Source organism: Leptodactylus fuscus, chromosome 6, assembly GCF_031893055.1.
Source record: "Leptodactylus fuscus isolate aLepFus1 chromosome 6, aLepFus1.hap2, whole genome shotgun sequence".
In the NCBI taxonomy this organism is placed as follows: domain Eukaryota; kingdom Metazoa; phylum Chordata; class Amphibia; order Anura; family Leptodactylidae; genus Leptodactylus; species Leptodactylus fuscus.
This window is the reverse complement of record NC_134270.1, coordinates 18,795,226-18,812,931: the sequence shown is the minus strand read 5'-3', so window position 1 is coordinate 18,812,931 and position 17,706 is coordinate 18,795,226. Positions and strand designations below refer to the sequence as shown.

The window sequence follows — 17,706 nt, the reverse complement described above, 5'->3', positions numbered from 1 at the left end:
TAGTAGACCGTGGTCCCATCTGTCAATGGATTTTATTACTGACTTGCCCTGTTCCCAAGGGAAAACTGCGATTTGGGTGGTTATGGATAGATTCTCAAAAATGTGTCACTTTGTACCGCTCAAGAAAATCCCAAGTGCTCCACGTCTAGCCTCGCACTTCATTAATCACATACTCCGCCTACACGGCATCCCTGAAAGTATTGTATCCGATCGTGGTGTGCAATTTGTATCTAAGTTTTGGAAAGAATTTTGTGGTCGTTTGGGAATCTCTCTGTCTTTTTCATCAGCATTCCATCCTGAGACAAATGGTCAGACGGAGAGATTCAACCAAACCTTGGAGCAATATCTAAGGTGTTTTGTGTCTGATGCTCAGGAAAAATGGAGAGCCTTTCTTCCTCTAGCAGAGTTTGCAATAAACAACAGGGTTAATGCCACCACTAAAATGTCGCCGTTCTATTGTAATTATGGTATTAACCCCAGGTACTCCTCTCTCTATAGTACTGAGTCTGTTAATCCCAATGCTGAGCAGATTTATCAACGACTGTGCACAGTCTGGGCCCAGGCTCGCCTGAGCCTGGTAAAAGCCCAAGAATACCAAAAACGACAGGCTAATAAAAAACGCTTACCTGGTCCAGAATACAGGGTAGGAGATCGAGTGTGGTTATCCTCCAAGAATCTGCGTCTTAGAGTTCCCTCAGGGAAATTTGCGACGCGTTATATTGGGCCTTATGTAATCACAGAATGTATTAATCCAGTTTCTTTTAAATTACAACTTCCTAATTCTTTCCGTATCCACAATGTCTTTCATAAGTCGCTCTTGAAAAAATATGTTTCGCCCGTCCTTCCTTCGTCCAGTCCACCTGCGCCTGTGGTGATTCAAGGGGAACTAGAATATGAAGTAGAAAAAATTCTAGACTCCCGTCGAGTGCAGAATTCAGTCCAATACCTCGTACACTGGAAGGGGTATGGTCCAGAGGAGCGGACGTGGGTTTCTGGTGGGGATCTCCATGCGCCACGTTTGGTCAAACTTTTTCATCGCCAAAATCCCTCGAAACCTGGTCCATCTGGCGAGGGTCCGGAGGCCCCTCGTAAAAGGGGGGGTACTGTAACATCTGGCCTTGCCCTGTGATTGACAGCTGCCTTCCTGTCAACTCCATGGGCGGGTTCTTCCTCCCTATTTAACCTTGGTTCCTATTCACACCAGCGCTTGCTATTGCCGTGCGCATACCTGCTCTGACTTTCGCTGTTTTTGATTACTCTATTATATTTGACCTTTGGCTTTCCTCACTGACTTCTCTTCTTGGACTCCGATTTGGTACTGTATTGCCCGACTGTTACTGACCCTTGGCTAAGTTGACTTCCCATTGTCTGCGTTTTGTGTGTCACATACTCAGGGAGGGACTGTCTTCGTGGTTGCCGCCTATTACGTAGGATAGGGCCTGGCAATAGGAAGGGAGAGCGGGGGGGATAAGCCTAGGGCTCACTGTCTCTTGTGTCCCCGTTCCAGGGTTCCCTAACACAAACACAAACATTACACATAGCACCATGCTGCAGGCATATTTCATAGATTGTAAACACACATACACACACACAGCTCTGCTCCATACACATCTAACAAACACAGCTCTGCTCTGTACACGTCATACACACACAGCTCTGCTCTGTACACGTCATACACACACAGCTCTACTCTATACACGTCATACACACACAGCTCTGCTCTGTACACGTCATACACACACAGCTCTGCTCTGTACACGTCATAACAGATCTGTCCCTGATATATCCATTGCAGTCTCAGGCCTTACTATAACTCCTAGGCAGCATGCCCGCTGCCTTGGGGTCATATTTGACGCAGACCTTTCCTTCACCCCTCATATTGAATCACTCGCACGTTCATGTCACCTCCACCTCAAAAACATCTCCAGAATACACCCTTTCCTTACCAGAGATACACTAAAGACACTTATTGTCTCTCTGATTCATTCTCGCCTTGACTACTGTAATTCCTTACTAATCGGTCTTCCCCTCACTAAACTCTCTCCTCTACAATCTATTCTGATTGCAGCGGCCAGGCTCATCTATCAGGCTAGACGCTACAGCGATGCCTCCGGTCTGTGCCAGTCACTACATTGGCTGCCTATTCATTATAGAATAAAATATAAAGTTATTACTCTCATCCACAAGGCTCTCCATAATGCCGCACCTCCCTACATTTCTTCCCTCATCTCTGTCTACCGCCCAACCCGTGCTCTCCGCTCACTCAATGACCTAACACTTACATCCTCTATTATCAGAACCTCCCACGCTCGTATACAAGACTTCTCCCGAGCTGCACCACTTCTCTGGAATGCTCTACCCCGGACAATAAGATTAACTCCCAACTTCTACAGTTTCAAACGCAAACTAAAGACGCATCTTTTCAGACAAGCCTATCACAATTCCTAATGCACAAAATTGTCTGAACACTGTATAAGCAATGCCGCCCCTGCTACCTCTTGTGTCACCCCCTCTACCTCATAGATTGTAAGCTCTTTTGAGCAGGGCCCTCAGTCCCATTGTGTGAAATGACGTTCTTTGTTATGTATGTCTGTATCTGAACCCTATAAATTGTACAGCGCTGCGGAATATGTTGGCGCTATATAAATAAAATGTATTATTATTATTATTACACACACAGCTCTGCTCCGTACACATCATACACACACAGCTCTGCTCCATACACATCATACACACACAGCTCTGCTCTGTACACACATACACACACAGCTCTGCTCCATACACATCTAACAAACACAGCTCTGCTCTGTACACGTCATACACACACAGCTCTGCTCTGTACTAGTCATACACACACAGCTCTGCTTCATGCCCATCACACAGACCATGTGATCATTTGACTCCTCCCACACATGAGACTGACCACATGACTATGACATCATCACAGGTCCTGTATGCAGAGTGCACCTATATACACAGTATACGGTGGTGCAGGTGGAGGTATGTGTTTAGTCACCACAGTGTCTGTCAGGGTAAAGTTTTATTAACCCCTTCATAACCAGAGTCTTTACCCTCCCCCCCTTTTTTCTATTTATGGAAAAAAAAAATCTTTTACGTGTATTTTTTTCTTCATGTATTTTTACATGATGTTTTTCACAGCGGTTTTGCTCCTCGGTCGTCTGAATGTAGCCTAAGTGTCACAGACCTCCAGTATCCAGATGTAGAGTTTGTTACATATTAACCGATATAGGAATCAATCACTGGATTATTAAAAATATTATCGAATTATTACTATTGTAAAATTAGATGTAGATTTTGTTACATATTTACCAGGGGCGGATCCAGGGCCGGGCGAGCCGGGCAAACGTCCGGGGCCCCGCGGCGCGGCCCGGACCTAACAAAGTGGTCCTACGGACGCCGATGAGCTGAATACATAGGCGTTTAAAGCAGGAGCTGTCAGCTCCTGCTTTAACGCTGAGCTCCGGCATTTGTAGCCGCGATGTGATGACATCACATCACGCCTACAATATGTGTATGAGGGAAGGTGAGTGTGTGTGTGTGTGTGAGAGAACAGCATGACACTGGGGCAAATGGAGGGGGAGAACAGCATGACACTGGGGCAAATGGAGGGGGAGAACGGCATGACACTGGGACAGATAGAGGGGGAGAGAACAGCATGACACTGGGGCAGATGGAGGGGGGGGAGAACAGCATGACACTGGGGCAGATGGAGGGGGGAGAACGGCATGACACTGGGACAGATGGAGGGGGGAGAACGGCATGACACTGGGACAGATGGAGGGGGGGAGAACAGCATGACACTGGGGCAGATGAAGGGGGGAGAACGGCATGACACTGGGGCAAATGAAGGGGGAGAGAACAGCATGACACTGGGACAGATAGAGGGGGAGAGAACAGCATGACACTGGGGCAGATGGAGGGGGGGAGAACAGCATGACACTGGGGCAGATGGAGGGGGGGAGAACAGCATGACACTGGGGCAGATGGAGGGGGGGAGAACAGCATGACACTGGGGCAGATGGAGGGGGGGAGAACAGCATGACACTGGGGCAGATGGAGGGGGGAGAACGGCATGACACTGGGACAGATGGAGGGGGGGAGAACAGCATGACACTGGGGCAGATGAAGGGGGGAGAACGGCATGACACTGGGGCAAATGAAGGGGGAGAGAACAGCATGACACTGGGGCAGATGGAGGGGGGAGAATGGCATGACACTGGGGCAGATGAAGGGGGGAGAACGGCATGACACTGGGGAAGATGGAGGGGGGAGAACAGCATGACACTGGGGCAGATGAAGGGGGGATAACGGCATGACACTGGGGCAGATGAAGGGGGGATAACGGCATGACACTGGGGCAGATGAAGGGGGAGAGAACACCATGACACTGGGGCAGATGGAGGGGGGAGAACAGCATGACACTGGGGCAGATGAAGGGGGGGAGAACGGCATGACACTCAGGCAGATGAAGGGGGAGAATGGCATGACACTGGGGCAGATGGAGGGGGGAGAACAGCATGACACTGGGGCAAATGAAGGGGGGGAGAACGGCATGACACTGAAGCAGATGAAGGGGGAGAATGGCGTGATACTGGGGCAGATGAAGGGGGGATGGCATGACACTGGGGCAGATGAAGGGGGGAGAATGGCATGACATTGGGGCAGATGAAGGGGGGGAGAACGGCATGACACTGGGGCAGATGAAGGGGGGAGAACGGCATGACACTGGGGCAGATGAAGGGGGAGAACGGCATGACACTGGGGCAGAGACGGGGGGGACATGAAACTGTGGGCAGATAAAGGGGGAGAATGGCATGAAACTGGGGACAGAGATAGAGGGGGGACATGAAACTAGGGGTAGATGAAGGGTGTATATGAAAATGGGGGAGAGATAGAGGGGGGACATATAATTTACGGGTGACTGTAGGAGGATTATACTGTGTGGAATCACATGAAAATTGAATGAGAATGGGCGGAGTCAACATAAAAGTAGACGGGGCCTAATTTGCGCGCGCCGCACGTTTTATTCCCTCTTTCTAGTCTTCAACAGTTGGGAAGTACAGGTTAGAAGTGCGAGACCCCCCAGTAAGTAGGGCCCCGCCAAAGTCAATTGCCCAGGGCCCTGCAAACCCTGGATTTGCCACTGATATTTACTGTCATAGGAATCAATCACAACATTTTTTGTGAATTCGAGGAGCTTTACTGCTTCAGTCTCACCATTGTGTCTCACCATGACAGCACCCGCCCATTATAACTGTCATGTGAATAAGCAGTAAGGTTAAGACTCTACATCTCGAGCTGCAGCCAAAAACCGCTGTGGGAAAAAAACACGGCGGAAACGCATCACAGTTTTCCTGCAATGCTTTTCACAGAGATTTTCTCTGCGGACTTTCTGCTTCAATTATACCTATCGAGAATCCGCCACAGTTTTCGTAGGTATAATTGAAATGCAGCGATTAACAAGAATGCAACGGTTTTTAAAATCACCACTTTTCTGCTGTGGCTATTTGTCTGCAATGTGTGGATGGGATTCGCTAAAGATTGTAAAATACGGGGGGGAGGGTGGGGTTCCTGTTTTCATGGATCACTTTATACACTCAAATGTATGGCTGGTCGGTGAAAAAGGATGCCCGCTAGACATGAGCGAGTACTAATCGAAACTGCCGTTTCGAATAGTACGCTCCCATAGGAATGAATGGACGCAGCCAGCACGCAGCCTGTGCCGCTTAACCCCCTGCGCGCCGACTGCGTCTCTAATGCCCGCGTGGTTCAAGATTGATGTGTCCTAATCATAACTGAGGTAAAACGTTCAATCATGATTGTGACTGAAAAGGTCTATATCTCTGTGGCCCATGATTGTCTATAGCAGTCATGTGAAGAATGAAACATACAAAAACTGAAAAGGTCGGGGTACTCCTTTGTTGACCAACTGACCAAATCCCTCGGGTAACTGTCGCTGTCCTAATTGATACGAGCTAAGTGCTAGCAACAAGGCATTGACACCAGACACAGAATGTTGGTATTAGCTCCTCTCTTAGCAGAGTAGGAAGTGCAGAGACGCACTTTAATAAAACAACATGGGGTTAATATAGCAGCCAGGACAGAAAAAAGAAACTTAGCAACATCAGTCCTCATGTTCAATCCTGATTAGTGTAGTATATCTTGATTATGTGGAAGAAAATCATAAGCAGTTCCATATATAGTCAGCTACTCCTGGTCTTCCGCTGTGTTTCCCGGACGCTATCTTTTGGCAGCAAGCCGAGCACATGTCTCCCATCCTGGATGCAAACGCCATCTTGTCATATAACCTCACAGCATATTTCTTTAAGCAGCATATATACAGCTCAGGATTATAATGTTTTTGCAGTATGACAGCAAACAAATGGAATACATGTATTTTCTAACCTTGTCAAAATCAAATGTGGTAGAGGTGTCCTGATAGGCTCTTCATCTCGTGTTCCAAAGAGAGATACATCATGCATACTGTGTTATCTACAGTAATTATATATCCCACTTTTTCATGCAGGTTCCTACAATACAGGATCTTCTCTGTGGACATATACGGTAATTATCCTGACTGACCCATCAAGGATGGAAAGAGACAGAGACAAGATGGCAGAAAGTATATTAAGCCTCACCCTAGAGATCCTGCACCAGCTTACTGGAGAGGTGAGAGATTCTGATGATGTCACATTACATCATTCTTATCTATAGTAATAACAGATGATATGACTGGAGAGGTGAGGGACTCTGGGAATGGATGGAGTGATATTTATTAATGTGTCTCTCCATAAACAGGATTACACAGTAGTGAAGAAGACCTCTAGTGGGCGCTGTCAGGCTCCTGTATCTGAAGGATGGGGGAGAACCCTGAGCCCAATCCCGGGGCCTCCACCTCACTCCCTGATACATGAGGAGATCAATGGACAGAAGATCCTAGAACTCACCAACAAGATGATTGAGCTGCTGACTGGAGAGGTGACACTGCTGGGAATGCTGGGACATTATACAGGAGCGCTATGAAGGGATCTGCTGATGACTGTATCATTGTGTTGTCAGGTTCCTATAAGGTGTCAGGATGTCACTGTCTATTTCTCCATGGAGGAGTGGGAGTATTTAGAAGGACACAAAGATGTGTACAAGGAGGTGATGATGGAGGATCAGCAGCCCCTCACATCAGCAGGTAATAGACATGACTAAATACACACAGCCTCTCATTATCTGTATGGAAAGAATGAATTCAGTCCCTGTATGTGTTTCCTCCAGTTCCATCCAGTAAGAGAACATCACCGGAGAGATGTCCCAGTCCTCTTCTACCACAGGACTGTAAGGAAGAAAATGTCCTCCAGGATGATCAGGTAGATGACAAGATGGTGGATTTATCCAGGAGACCTGCAGCTATTTGGTCAGATAACTCCTGCTGTCACTTTTGGTGGTCATGATAATGAATGATCTTTTCTTCTCCTATAAAACATCCCACGTGACTTCTCCATCCGTCTGGTGACTTTTATAATATTTCTTTCACAGCTTTTGTATCCGGGTGAAGATCTGAACAATATTAATACTCCGGAGACATCTGTGAGGGGTGATGAGGAGAGTAAGGAGGACATTCCTACAGGTGACCGCCCAGGTGAGTAGTCACCACTAAATAAAAAGAGAACATAAGACATATGGCACTGTCCATTTATAATAACAATCCCCTCCTACGTAGTCTTACTAATAACAGACTATACAGATAATGAAAACAAGGTCTAAAACAGGAATCCAGGGCACTACAGAAGGCGCAGGGGGGACAACATGGTGACTCAGTGGTTAGCACTGCAGTCTTGCAGCGCTGTAGTCCTGGATTCGAATCTCGCCAGGAACAACATCTGCAAAGAGTCTGTATGTTCTTCCCGTGTTTGTGTGGATTTCTTCCCATTCTACAAAGTCATACTGATATGAGGCTCACAATGTACATGAAAAAAAAAGGCACAGGGGCAGGAACCAAATGTTACGGGTAAAAGGGAGAGAACCAAAGGCCAAACAGGTAATAAAATCACAAGCCCTAGGCCAACAAGTAATATAAATAGAACAGACTGTAGGACTAACATACCAAACAGGTAGACTTCCGCATATAACAAAGAAACTGAACACATCGCCCAATCAAAGTCAGACTAAGTGAGCAGAGTTGAATACATACAGGCAGACAGGGATTGGCAGAAGGAAGTTTAACAGGTGAGAACACATTCTTAATAAGACAGGTGCACACACAGAGTTATCCAAGCATCTAGGTGTAATGGGAATGGCAGTATACCAGCAAGCACAGAGCAACTGTGTTACAATCAGCTATTTTATCTATTTCCCAAAGCCCGACCCTTTTCTCGATATGGCTGGGTTGTGCTTACCAAATTTAAGTATCTTGGTATCAACCTTGTCCAAGATGATTATGACATCCTAGCCAAGGCTATAACTCCTTTGCTAGAGCAGGTAAAATCCAAACTCTCAATATGGGCCAAATTACCCCTATTGGTGGCTGCTTCAAGCAGCCTCATTAAATTAGTAGTTCCGCCTAAATGTCTTTACATCCAGTGACATAAGTTAGAATTCCCAAGTCATTTACTGTATATATAATTTCAATTTAACCCATTTTCTTCTTGGCAGATGACTTCACCAGGACCTCAGAGGAACATCTCATATCTTCAGATTATAAAGCGGATGATGGTGGTATCACACAAGATACATATGAAGAACATGTCATTTTCCCAGCTGTACCCTCAGCCCTTCACAGCAAAGATCTATCATCTGATCCTCCTATACAGGTCCGATCTTCTGATCCATCACAGACTGAGAAGCAAAATAAAATCCGCAAAAGAAAGGAACAGGGAATTCACTCAAGAAAGAAGCCATATTCATGTTCAGAATGTGGGAACTGTTTTTCTTCAAGAGCAGATCTTGTTATACATGAGAGAATTCACACAGGAGAGAAGCCATATTCATGTTCAGAATGTGGAAAATGTTTTGCTCGGAAAGCCAATCTTGTTACACATCAGAGTGTTCACACACGAGATCAATCATATTCATGTTCACAATGTGGGAAATGTTTGAATGAGAAACTTAATCTCGTCAGTCATCAAAGTAGTGACACAGGGGAGAAACTATATTCTTGTTCTGAATGTGAGAAATGTTTTAGCCAGAAATCAGAGATTGTTCTCAATCAGAGACTTCACATAAGGGAGAAGCCATATTCATGTTCAGAATGTGGAAAATGTTTTAAGCAGAAATCAACACTTATTATACATCAGAGAATTCACACAGGGGAGAAGCCATATTCATGCTCAGAATGTGGAAAATGTTTTGCTCAGAAATCAAATGTTGTTGAACATCAAAAGACTCACACAGGGGTGAAACCTTATACATGTTCAGAATGTGGGAAATGTTTCAGTTCTAAACCAAACCTTCTTAATCATCTGAGAATTCACACAGAGGAAAGACCATTTTCATGTTCAGAATGTGGGAAACATTTTAATGACAAATTGAAACTTGTAATACATCGAAGACTTCATACAGGGGAAAAACTGTTTTCATGTTCAGAATGTGGGAAATGTTTCATTGACAGATTGAATCTTGTTATACATCAGAGAATTCACACGGGGGAAAAACCATTTTCGTGCTCAGAATGTGGGAAATGTTTTGCTCAGAAATCAAATCTTATTAGACATCAAAGAATTCATACAGGAGAAAAACCATACTCATGTAAAGATTGTGGGAAATGTTTTATTGAGAAATTGAAACTGGTAACACATCAGAGAACTCACACAGGGGAGAAACCATACTCATGTTCAGATTGTGAGAAATGTTTTGCTCAGAAATCCACACTAATTAGACATCAGAGAACTCACACAGGGGAGAAGCCATATTCATGTGCAGAATGTGGAAAATGTTTCAATGAAAAATTTAAACTTGTAATGCATCAGAGAACTCACATGGTAGCCTCCACTACAGTTTGTAGGACAAGTGAGCAGCTCGCTATGTAAACATTATCGGGAGCCTCCATGACCAAGTAGCCACATTATAGATCTTTATGACTTACGCTTAGGAGAGGCTATTAAAATAAGAAAATTTAAAACCCTTTCAATTTTATTATTGTATTTCAAACATATGAGGAACATATACTTGTCCAGAATATGGAAAATATTTTACTCACAAATGACAAATTGCACAAGAAAAACAATGCAGTCAATGAAAATCATGTTCTCCCTGTATTTCAGTGGGTTTCCTCCAGGTGCTCCGGTTTTCTCCCACACTCCAAAGACATACTGATAGGGAATGTAGATTGTGAGCCCTATATGGGCCAGTGACTGAGAATGTCTGTAAAGCGCTGCGGGATATGATGGTGCTATATAAGTAAGCTAAAATAAATAAAAATTGATAAAGGCTTTCTCCCTGTCCCAGCCACTGAAGACACCCCCACAACATAAAGCTGCCCCGCCGTGCTTCATTGTAGGGATGGTATTGGGTGGGTGATGAGCAGTGCCTAGTTTCTCCCAGACAAGACAAATATAATTGAAGCTAAAAAGTCCAATCTTGGGTTCATTAGACCAAAGAATCTTGTTTATCATACCTTTCTAGGTGAGCTTTCAGTTCACTTTGCCATAAGGAATGCTGCAGTAATGGTTGACCTTTTTGAAGTTTCTATCATCTCCACACAGGATCTTTGGAGCTCAGCTAGACTGACCATTGGGTTTTTGGTCACTTCTCTTACTAACGCCCTTATCCCCAATTACTTACTTTGGTGAGGCATCTTATTCTAGGAAGAGTCTTAGTTGTTTCAGATGTCTTCCAGTTAATGCATTTTAACAGATCAAAATGGACAGTATGTGTTTACTCCTGCCATTGATTATACACTGCCATTGCCTATCTGAAATTAACTGTGGTTGGTTGGTCATATGGCTAACAGCCCCCAACACATGAAACTACAAACCTTCCAATGGGCGTTCGACTATCTCAGACACTATGAAAATTAAAGGGGTTGTCCCACGTCGCATACTCACCAGTCTTCGTTGCTATAAAATCTTCTGTCTTCCGGCTTTGTTGCGTCATTGGTGGGCGGGGTCACATATGCAAAGCCAAGCGGCGAGATGCCACTGGCCCTCCGTGCGCCCTCATAGACCAGTCTAGCCTTCACAATGCGAATACAGACCCGAAATCCACCTCTCACTATTACAGCGGATGCTGGGTCTGTATTCGCTTTGTGAAGGCTAGACTGGTCTATGAGCGTGCACGCAGGGCCAGCGGCCTCTCGCTGCTTGGCTTTGCATATGTGAATACAGACCAGCATCCGCTGTAAAAGAGAGGCGGATGCCGGGGAGTGTAGACGCCGGCACAGATGCACAGACGCCGGCACAGATGCCAGCAACATCACTATGCTCCTGCCCTGCATGAAGCCAGCAGCGGCAGGAGTGATGCTGTTATTCCGCTGATCCGCCCCCCCCCGGGATAGCAGCACCGCTGCTGGCTTCATGCAGGGCAGATGCATAGCGATGTTGCTGGTATCTGTGCTGGAGTCTAACCCTCCCCGGCATCCGCCTCTCTATTACAGCAGATGCCGGGTCTGTATTGGCGGCCCCTTCCCCCCAAAGGGTAAACTACCCCCCCCCCCCCTCCAGGCTCGCTCCCGTGCACATAGCCCCTCCCCCCTCAGAGCAGCAGATACATCACTTGACTTATGACCAGATAAGTCAAGGGATGTGTCCCAAAAAAATGAATAAAGTAAGAAATTGGACAAACAAAGCAGTTTTGCTAAAGCAATGTATTTAGGAAAAGTCTTACATTCACATTAGCAAACAGTATGGATAGGATCCTTGTGATGGGACAACCCCTTTAACAAATAAAGTTGTTCAGCTAAGTGCTGAAAATAGGAAATAACGGACGCCTTGCAAGATACAAATGGAGACAAATTAGTCATTCTAATCTATTCTTTCTCCCCATGATCTTCGTTGTAGGCTGGCCACATCCACACTAAGCAATGGTCACCATCATTATCATTAGAGATGAGCGAATAGTATTCAAAACTATAGTTTCGAATACCTCGCTCCCATAGGAATGAATGGAAGCCGCCGAACACCAAGGGGTTAAGTGCCAGCCGCTTCCATTCATTCCTATGGAGCGAGGTATTCGAAACTATAGTTTCGAATACTATTTGCTCATCTCTAATTATCATCTCTCGTCATTATCGTCTCGTTTTCCTCCATATCAAAGTGAGTCATCCGTAAGGGAAGGTGTGTCCAGTAATCATCAATATGCGCCCAGTCATCCAACTGATCTGTAACTTTAAGCAACAGCTGGCCAAGTTACTGGCGGTCAAGTCACTGCCATGCCACTTTGTGGATTCCACTGTATTCGCCAACTGATGGCGGCGCACAGCCATGATGAAGATCATCTAGCTGCCATTATTTCTCTAGGAAAGGTTGATATCACCTTGTGGGCCTCTCCTTGGAAATGTGCATGTGGGGAAAGATACACACCACCATCAATATGTGGATCGAAATTTATGGGTAAGGACAATACATGGCTTTCATGGCCCACTTGATCAACGTTTTGAGCATCAGCGGCCACAGTCCAGAAAAGTAGCGTAGTCCAGATGTTTTCTAGTTCTGTCATCACCTCATGGGTGCCAGCCCAGTTTCAACATCAGATGGGACTCATCTGCCTTCTACAGTTCCTCCTCATGGAGCCATTTCTCTCCCCCTAATCTTACTAGGCCAAGCCATGGCTTACACTCTCCCCTAAGCTCAGTATATACTTGTAACATACAGAGCTATTAGGGCGCTATATACCTTTCCCATCTTTAGTTCTTGTTTTAAGCTCAGTATATACTTACAATATACAGAGGTATACAGAAGTACACACACATACACAATGACAGTTAAGGGTGGGGGCTGTTTGATTTCCCCTTTGCCTATGCCATCTGTGGTTGTCATTGGCAACATGATTTAAAGGGGTGCATGGTAATGTTTCTTTAGCTTAAAATTTGTCTTTCTTTCCATATTAATGTAGAGGAAAGAAGGTTTCCAAGTATTTTTCCACTTTCATAGAGGTTCTATTGAGTGTGGAAAGTGTCTAGGTGATAGTGGGGTAATCCTGGGACTTGGGTGTGTTAGATGCCCCCAGACATGCTTCCCCTGCTGTCCCAGTTGCATTCCAGAGGTGTTGTCATCATCTCCTGAGGTGTCATTGTGGACTTGGTGACTCCAATTGGTCGGATTTTGGTTTCCCTGAAATGAGCATTTTTTTTCCCCATAGACTATAATGAGATTTGATATTCACTATGGCTGATTTATTATTGTGATTTTGACTAGACACTGGCATAAACATAGCACAATTATGTTAAGACTATAATTTTCTGAAATACTAAACATATGGGTGTGGAATCTCATAAAAAAGGCTGTAATCAGTTGTTATGGAGATCTGGAGTAAAGCTGTGTGTAGGTGACCTTGTGTAACAGTGTCATCAACAGCGCCCTGCTCCTTTAAAGCTGTTCTACAGCAGTGAAGAAAAATGGCTGGGTTGTTCTGGAAACCTAGAGTAAAGCTTTGATGTGTGATGGTGTGTTTTGAGCTGTGTATCTAATCCCCTGATGTGTGATAGTATATACTGAACTGTGCATCTAATCATCTGATATGTGGTACTATGTGCTTAGCTTTGTATCTAATCCTCTGATGTATGATACTGTGTGCTGAGCTGTGTATCTAATCATCTGATGTGAGATACTGAGTGGTGAGCTGTGTATCTAATCCTCCTATGTGTGATACTGCGTGCTGAGCTGTGTATCTAATCCTCTGATGTGTCATACTGTGTGCTGAGCTGTGTTTCTAATCTCCTGATGTGTGATGGTGTATGCTGACCTGTGTACCTAATCCTCTGACGTGTGATACTGTGTGCTGAGCTGTGTATCTAATCCTTTATGTGTGCTGACCTATGTTTCTAATCATTTGATGTGTGATACTGTGTGCTGAACTGTGTATCTAATCCTCTGATATGTGTATCTCAGGGCTGGATATCATTGTTGGATATATCTCGAGTAATGCTGTGTGCATGTGGAGTGACCGTGTGTATGGCAGTTGGAATATGAGTGAAAGATTGCAGGTTTGTATTGGCTAATGCAGGTCATTGTTTTGGGAATACTGTATCTCAGGAACATTACATCCGAGTGAGTTGAGGCCCAGTCTAAAACCTTCCCAGACCCCTGAAGTATCTGTGTGCCAAATTTGTTGAAGATCGGTCCAGTCATTTGGTCGCACATAAAGAACAGACAGATAAGACAAAGAGACAAACACAAACATTACATATAGCACCATGCTGCAGGCATATTTCATAGATTGTAAACACACATACACACACAGCTCTGCTCCATACAAATCCTACAAACACAGCTCTGCTCTGTACACGTCATACACACACAGCTCTGCTCCATACACATCTAACAAACACAGCTCTGCTCTGTACACGTCATACACACACAGCTCTGCTCTTTACACGTCATACACACACAGCTCTACTCTGTACACGTCATACACACACAGCTCTGCTCCATACACATCTAACAAACACAGCTCTGCTCTGTACACGTCATACACACACAGCTCTGCTCTTTACACGTCATACACACACAGCTCTACTCTGTACACGTCATACACACACAGCTCTGCTCCATACACATCTAACAAACACAGCTCTGCTCTGTACACGTCATACACACACAGCTCTGCTCTGTACACGTCATACACACACAGCTCTGCTCTTTACACGTCATACACACACAGCTCTGCTCCATACACATCTAACAAACACAGCTCTGCTCTGTACACGTCATACACACACAGCTCTGCTCTTTACACGTCATACACACACAGCTCTACTCTGTACACGTCATACACACACAGCTCTGCTCCATACACATCTAACAAACACAGCTCTGCTCTGTACACGTCATACACACACAGCTCTGCTCTTTACACGTCATACACACACAGCTCTACTCTGTACACGTCATACACACACAGCTCTGCTCCATACACATCTAACAAACACAGCTCTGCTCTGTACACGTCATACACACACAGCTCTGCTTCATGCCCATCACACAGATCATGTGATCATTTGACTCCTCCCACACATGAGACTGACCACATGACTATGACATCGTCACAGTTCCTGTATGCAGAGTGCACCTATATACACAGTATATGGCGGTGCAGGTGGAGGTATGTATGTAGTCACCGCAGTGTCTGTCAGGGTCAAGTTTTATTAACCCCTTCATAACCAGAGTCTTTACCCCCCCCCCCCCCTTTTTTTTTAAAATCAAAAATCCAAAAACTGAACCTTCTTTTATGGAAAAAAAAATAATCTTTTTCGTGTATTTTTTTCTGCATGTATTTTTACTTGACGTTTGTTTGGATGGGATTCGCTAAAGATTGTAAAATACTGGGTTTTTTTTTCCCTGTTTTCATGGATCACTTTATACACTCAAATGTATGGCTGGTCGGTGAAAAAGGATTCCCGCTAGACATGAGCGAGTACTATTCGAAACTGCCGTTTCGAATAGCACGCTCCCATAGGAATGAATGGACGCAGCCTGTGCCGCTTAACCCCCTGCGCGCCGGCTGCGTCCATTCATTCTTATGGGAGCGTGCTATTCGAAACGGCAGTTTTGAATAGTACTCGCTCATCTCTAATGCCCGCGTGGTTCAAGATTGATGTGTCCTAATCATAACTGAGGTAAAACGTTCAATCATGATTGTGACTGAAAAGGTCTATATCAGTGACATCATCACTGTGGCCCATGATTGTCTATAGCAGTCATGTGAAGAATGAAACATACAAAAACTGAAAAGGTCGGGGTACTCCTTTGTTGACCAACTGACCAAATCCCTCGGGTAACTGTCGCTGTCCTAATTGATACGAGCTAAGTGCTAGCGACAAGGCATTGACACCAGACACAGAATGTTGGTATTAGCTCCTCTCTTAGCAGAGTAGGAAGTGCAGAGACGCACTTTAATAAAACAACATGGGGTTAATATAGCAGCCAGGACAGAAAAAAGAAACTTAGCAACATCAGTCCTCATGTTCAATCCTGATTAGTGTAGTATATCTTGATTATGTGGAAGAAAATCATAAGCAGTTCCATATATAGTCAGCTACTCCTGGTCTTCCGCTGTGTTTCCCGGACGCTATCTTTTGGCAGCAAGCCGAGCACATGTCTCCCATCCTGGATGCAAACGCCATCTTGTCATATAACCTCACAGCATATTTCTTTAAGCAGCATATATACAGCTCAGGATTATAATGTTTTTGCAGTATGACAGCAAACAAATGGAATACATGTATTTTCTAACCTTGTCAAAATCAAATGTGGTAGAGGTGTCCTGATAGGCTCTTCATCTCGTGTTCCAAAGAGAGATACATCATGCATACTGTGTTATCTACAGTAATTATATATCCCACTTTTTCATGCTTGTTCCTACAATACAGGATCTTCTCTGTGGACATATACGGTAATTATCCTGACTGACCCATCAAGGATGGAAAGAGACAGAGACAAGATGGCAGAAAGTATATTAAGCCTCACCCTAGAGATCCTGCACCAGCTTACTGGAGAGGTGAGAGATTCTGATGATGTCACATTACATCATTCTTATCTATAGTAATAACAGATGATATGACTGGAGAGGTGAGGGACTCTGGGAATGGATGGAGTGATATTTATTAATGTGTCTCTCCATAAACAGGATTACGCAGTAGTGAAGAAGACCTCTAGTGGGCGCCGTCAGGTTCCTGTGTCTGAAGGATGGGGGAGAACCCTGAGCCCAATCCCGGGGCCTCCACCTCACTCCCTGATACATGAGGAGATCAATAGACAGAAGATCCTAGAATTCACCAACAAGATGATTGAGCTGCTGACTGGAGAGGTGACACTGCTGGGAATGCTGGGACATATACAGGAGCGCTATGAAGGGATCTGGTGATGACTGTATCATTGTGTTGTCAGGTTCCTATAAGGTGTCAGGATGTCACTGTCTATTTCTCCATGGAGGAGTGGGAGTATTTAGAAGGACACAAAGATGTGTACAAGGAGGTGATGATGGAGGATCCAGTTCCATCCAGTAAGAGAACATCACCGGAGAGATGTCCCAGTCCTCTTCTACCACAGGACTGTAAGGAAGAAAATGTCCTCCAGGATGATCAGGTAGATGACAACATAGTGGGTTTATCCAGGAGACCTGCAGCTATTTGGTCAGATGACTCCTGCTGTCACTTTTGGTGGTCATGATAATGAATGATCTTTTCTTCTCCTATAAAACATCCCACGTGACTTCTCCATCCGTCTGGTGACTTTACAATATTTGTTTCACAGCTTTTGTATCCAGGTGAAGATCTGAACAATATTAATGCTCCGGAGACATCTGTGAGGGGAGATGAGGAGTGTACAGAAGACATTCCTACAGGTGACCGCCCGGGTGAGTAGTCATCACTAAATAAAGTGAGAACAGTCACAGATTCTACTACTTCATACAACAATTCTGTGTTCTGTGTTTTTTTTTTTCTGCTAATGGACAAAATATCCCTTTTAAGCACACCGGGTAGTTTGGCTTATAAAGATATTACAACTTCTTTTCATTTTTCCATCTATGCCTTTCTAAAGC

General features: G+C 44.8%; 1 protein-coding gene across 1 annotated transcript in view; it reads left to right on the top strand.

The window, feature by feature from the left end:
- LOC142210382 (uncharacterized) overlaps positions 1-17,706 on the top strand; it is a 36,165-nt gene that overhangs the window by 15,705 nt on the left and 2,754 nt on the right. Inside the window, exon 7 of the mRNA XM_075279485.1 lies at positions 8,886-9,942. Coding sequence (XP_075135586.1) covers positions 8,886-9,942 — 1,057 coding nt within the window. The remainder of the gene's footprint in view (positions 1-8,885; positions 9,943-17,706) is intronic.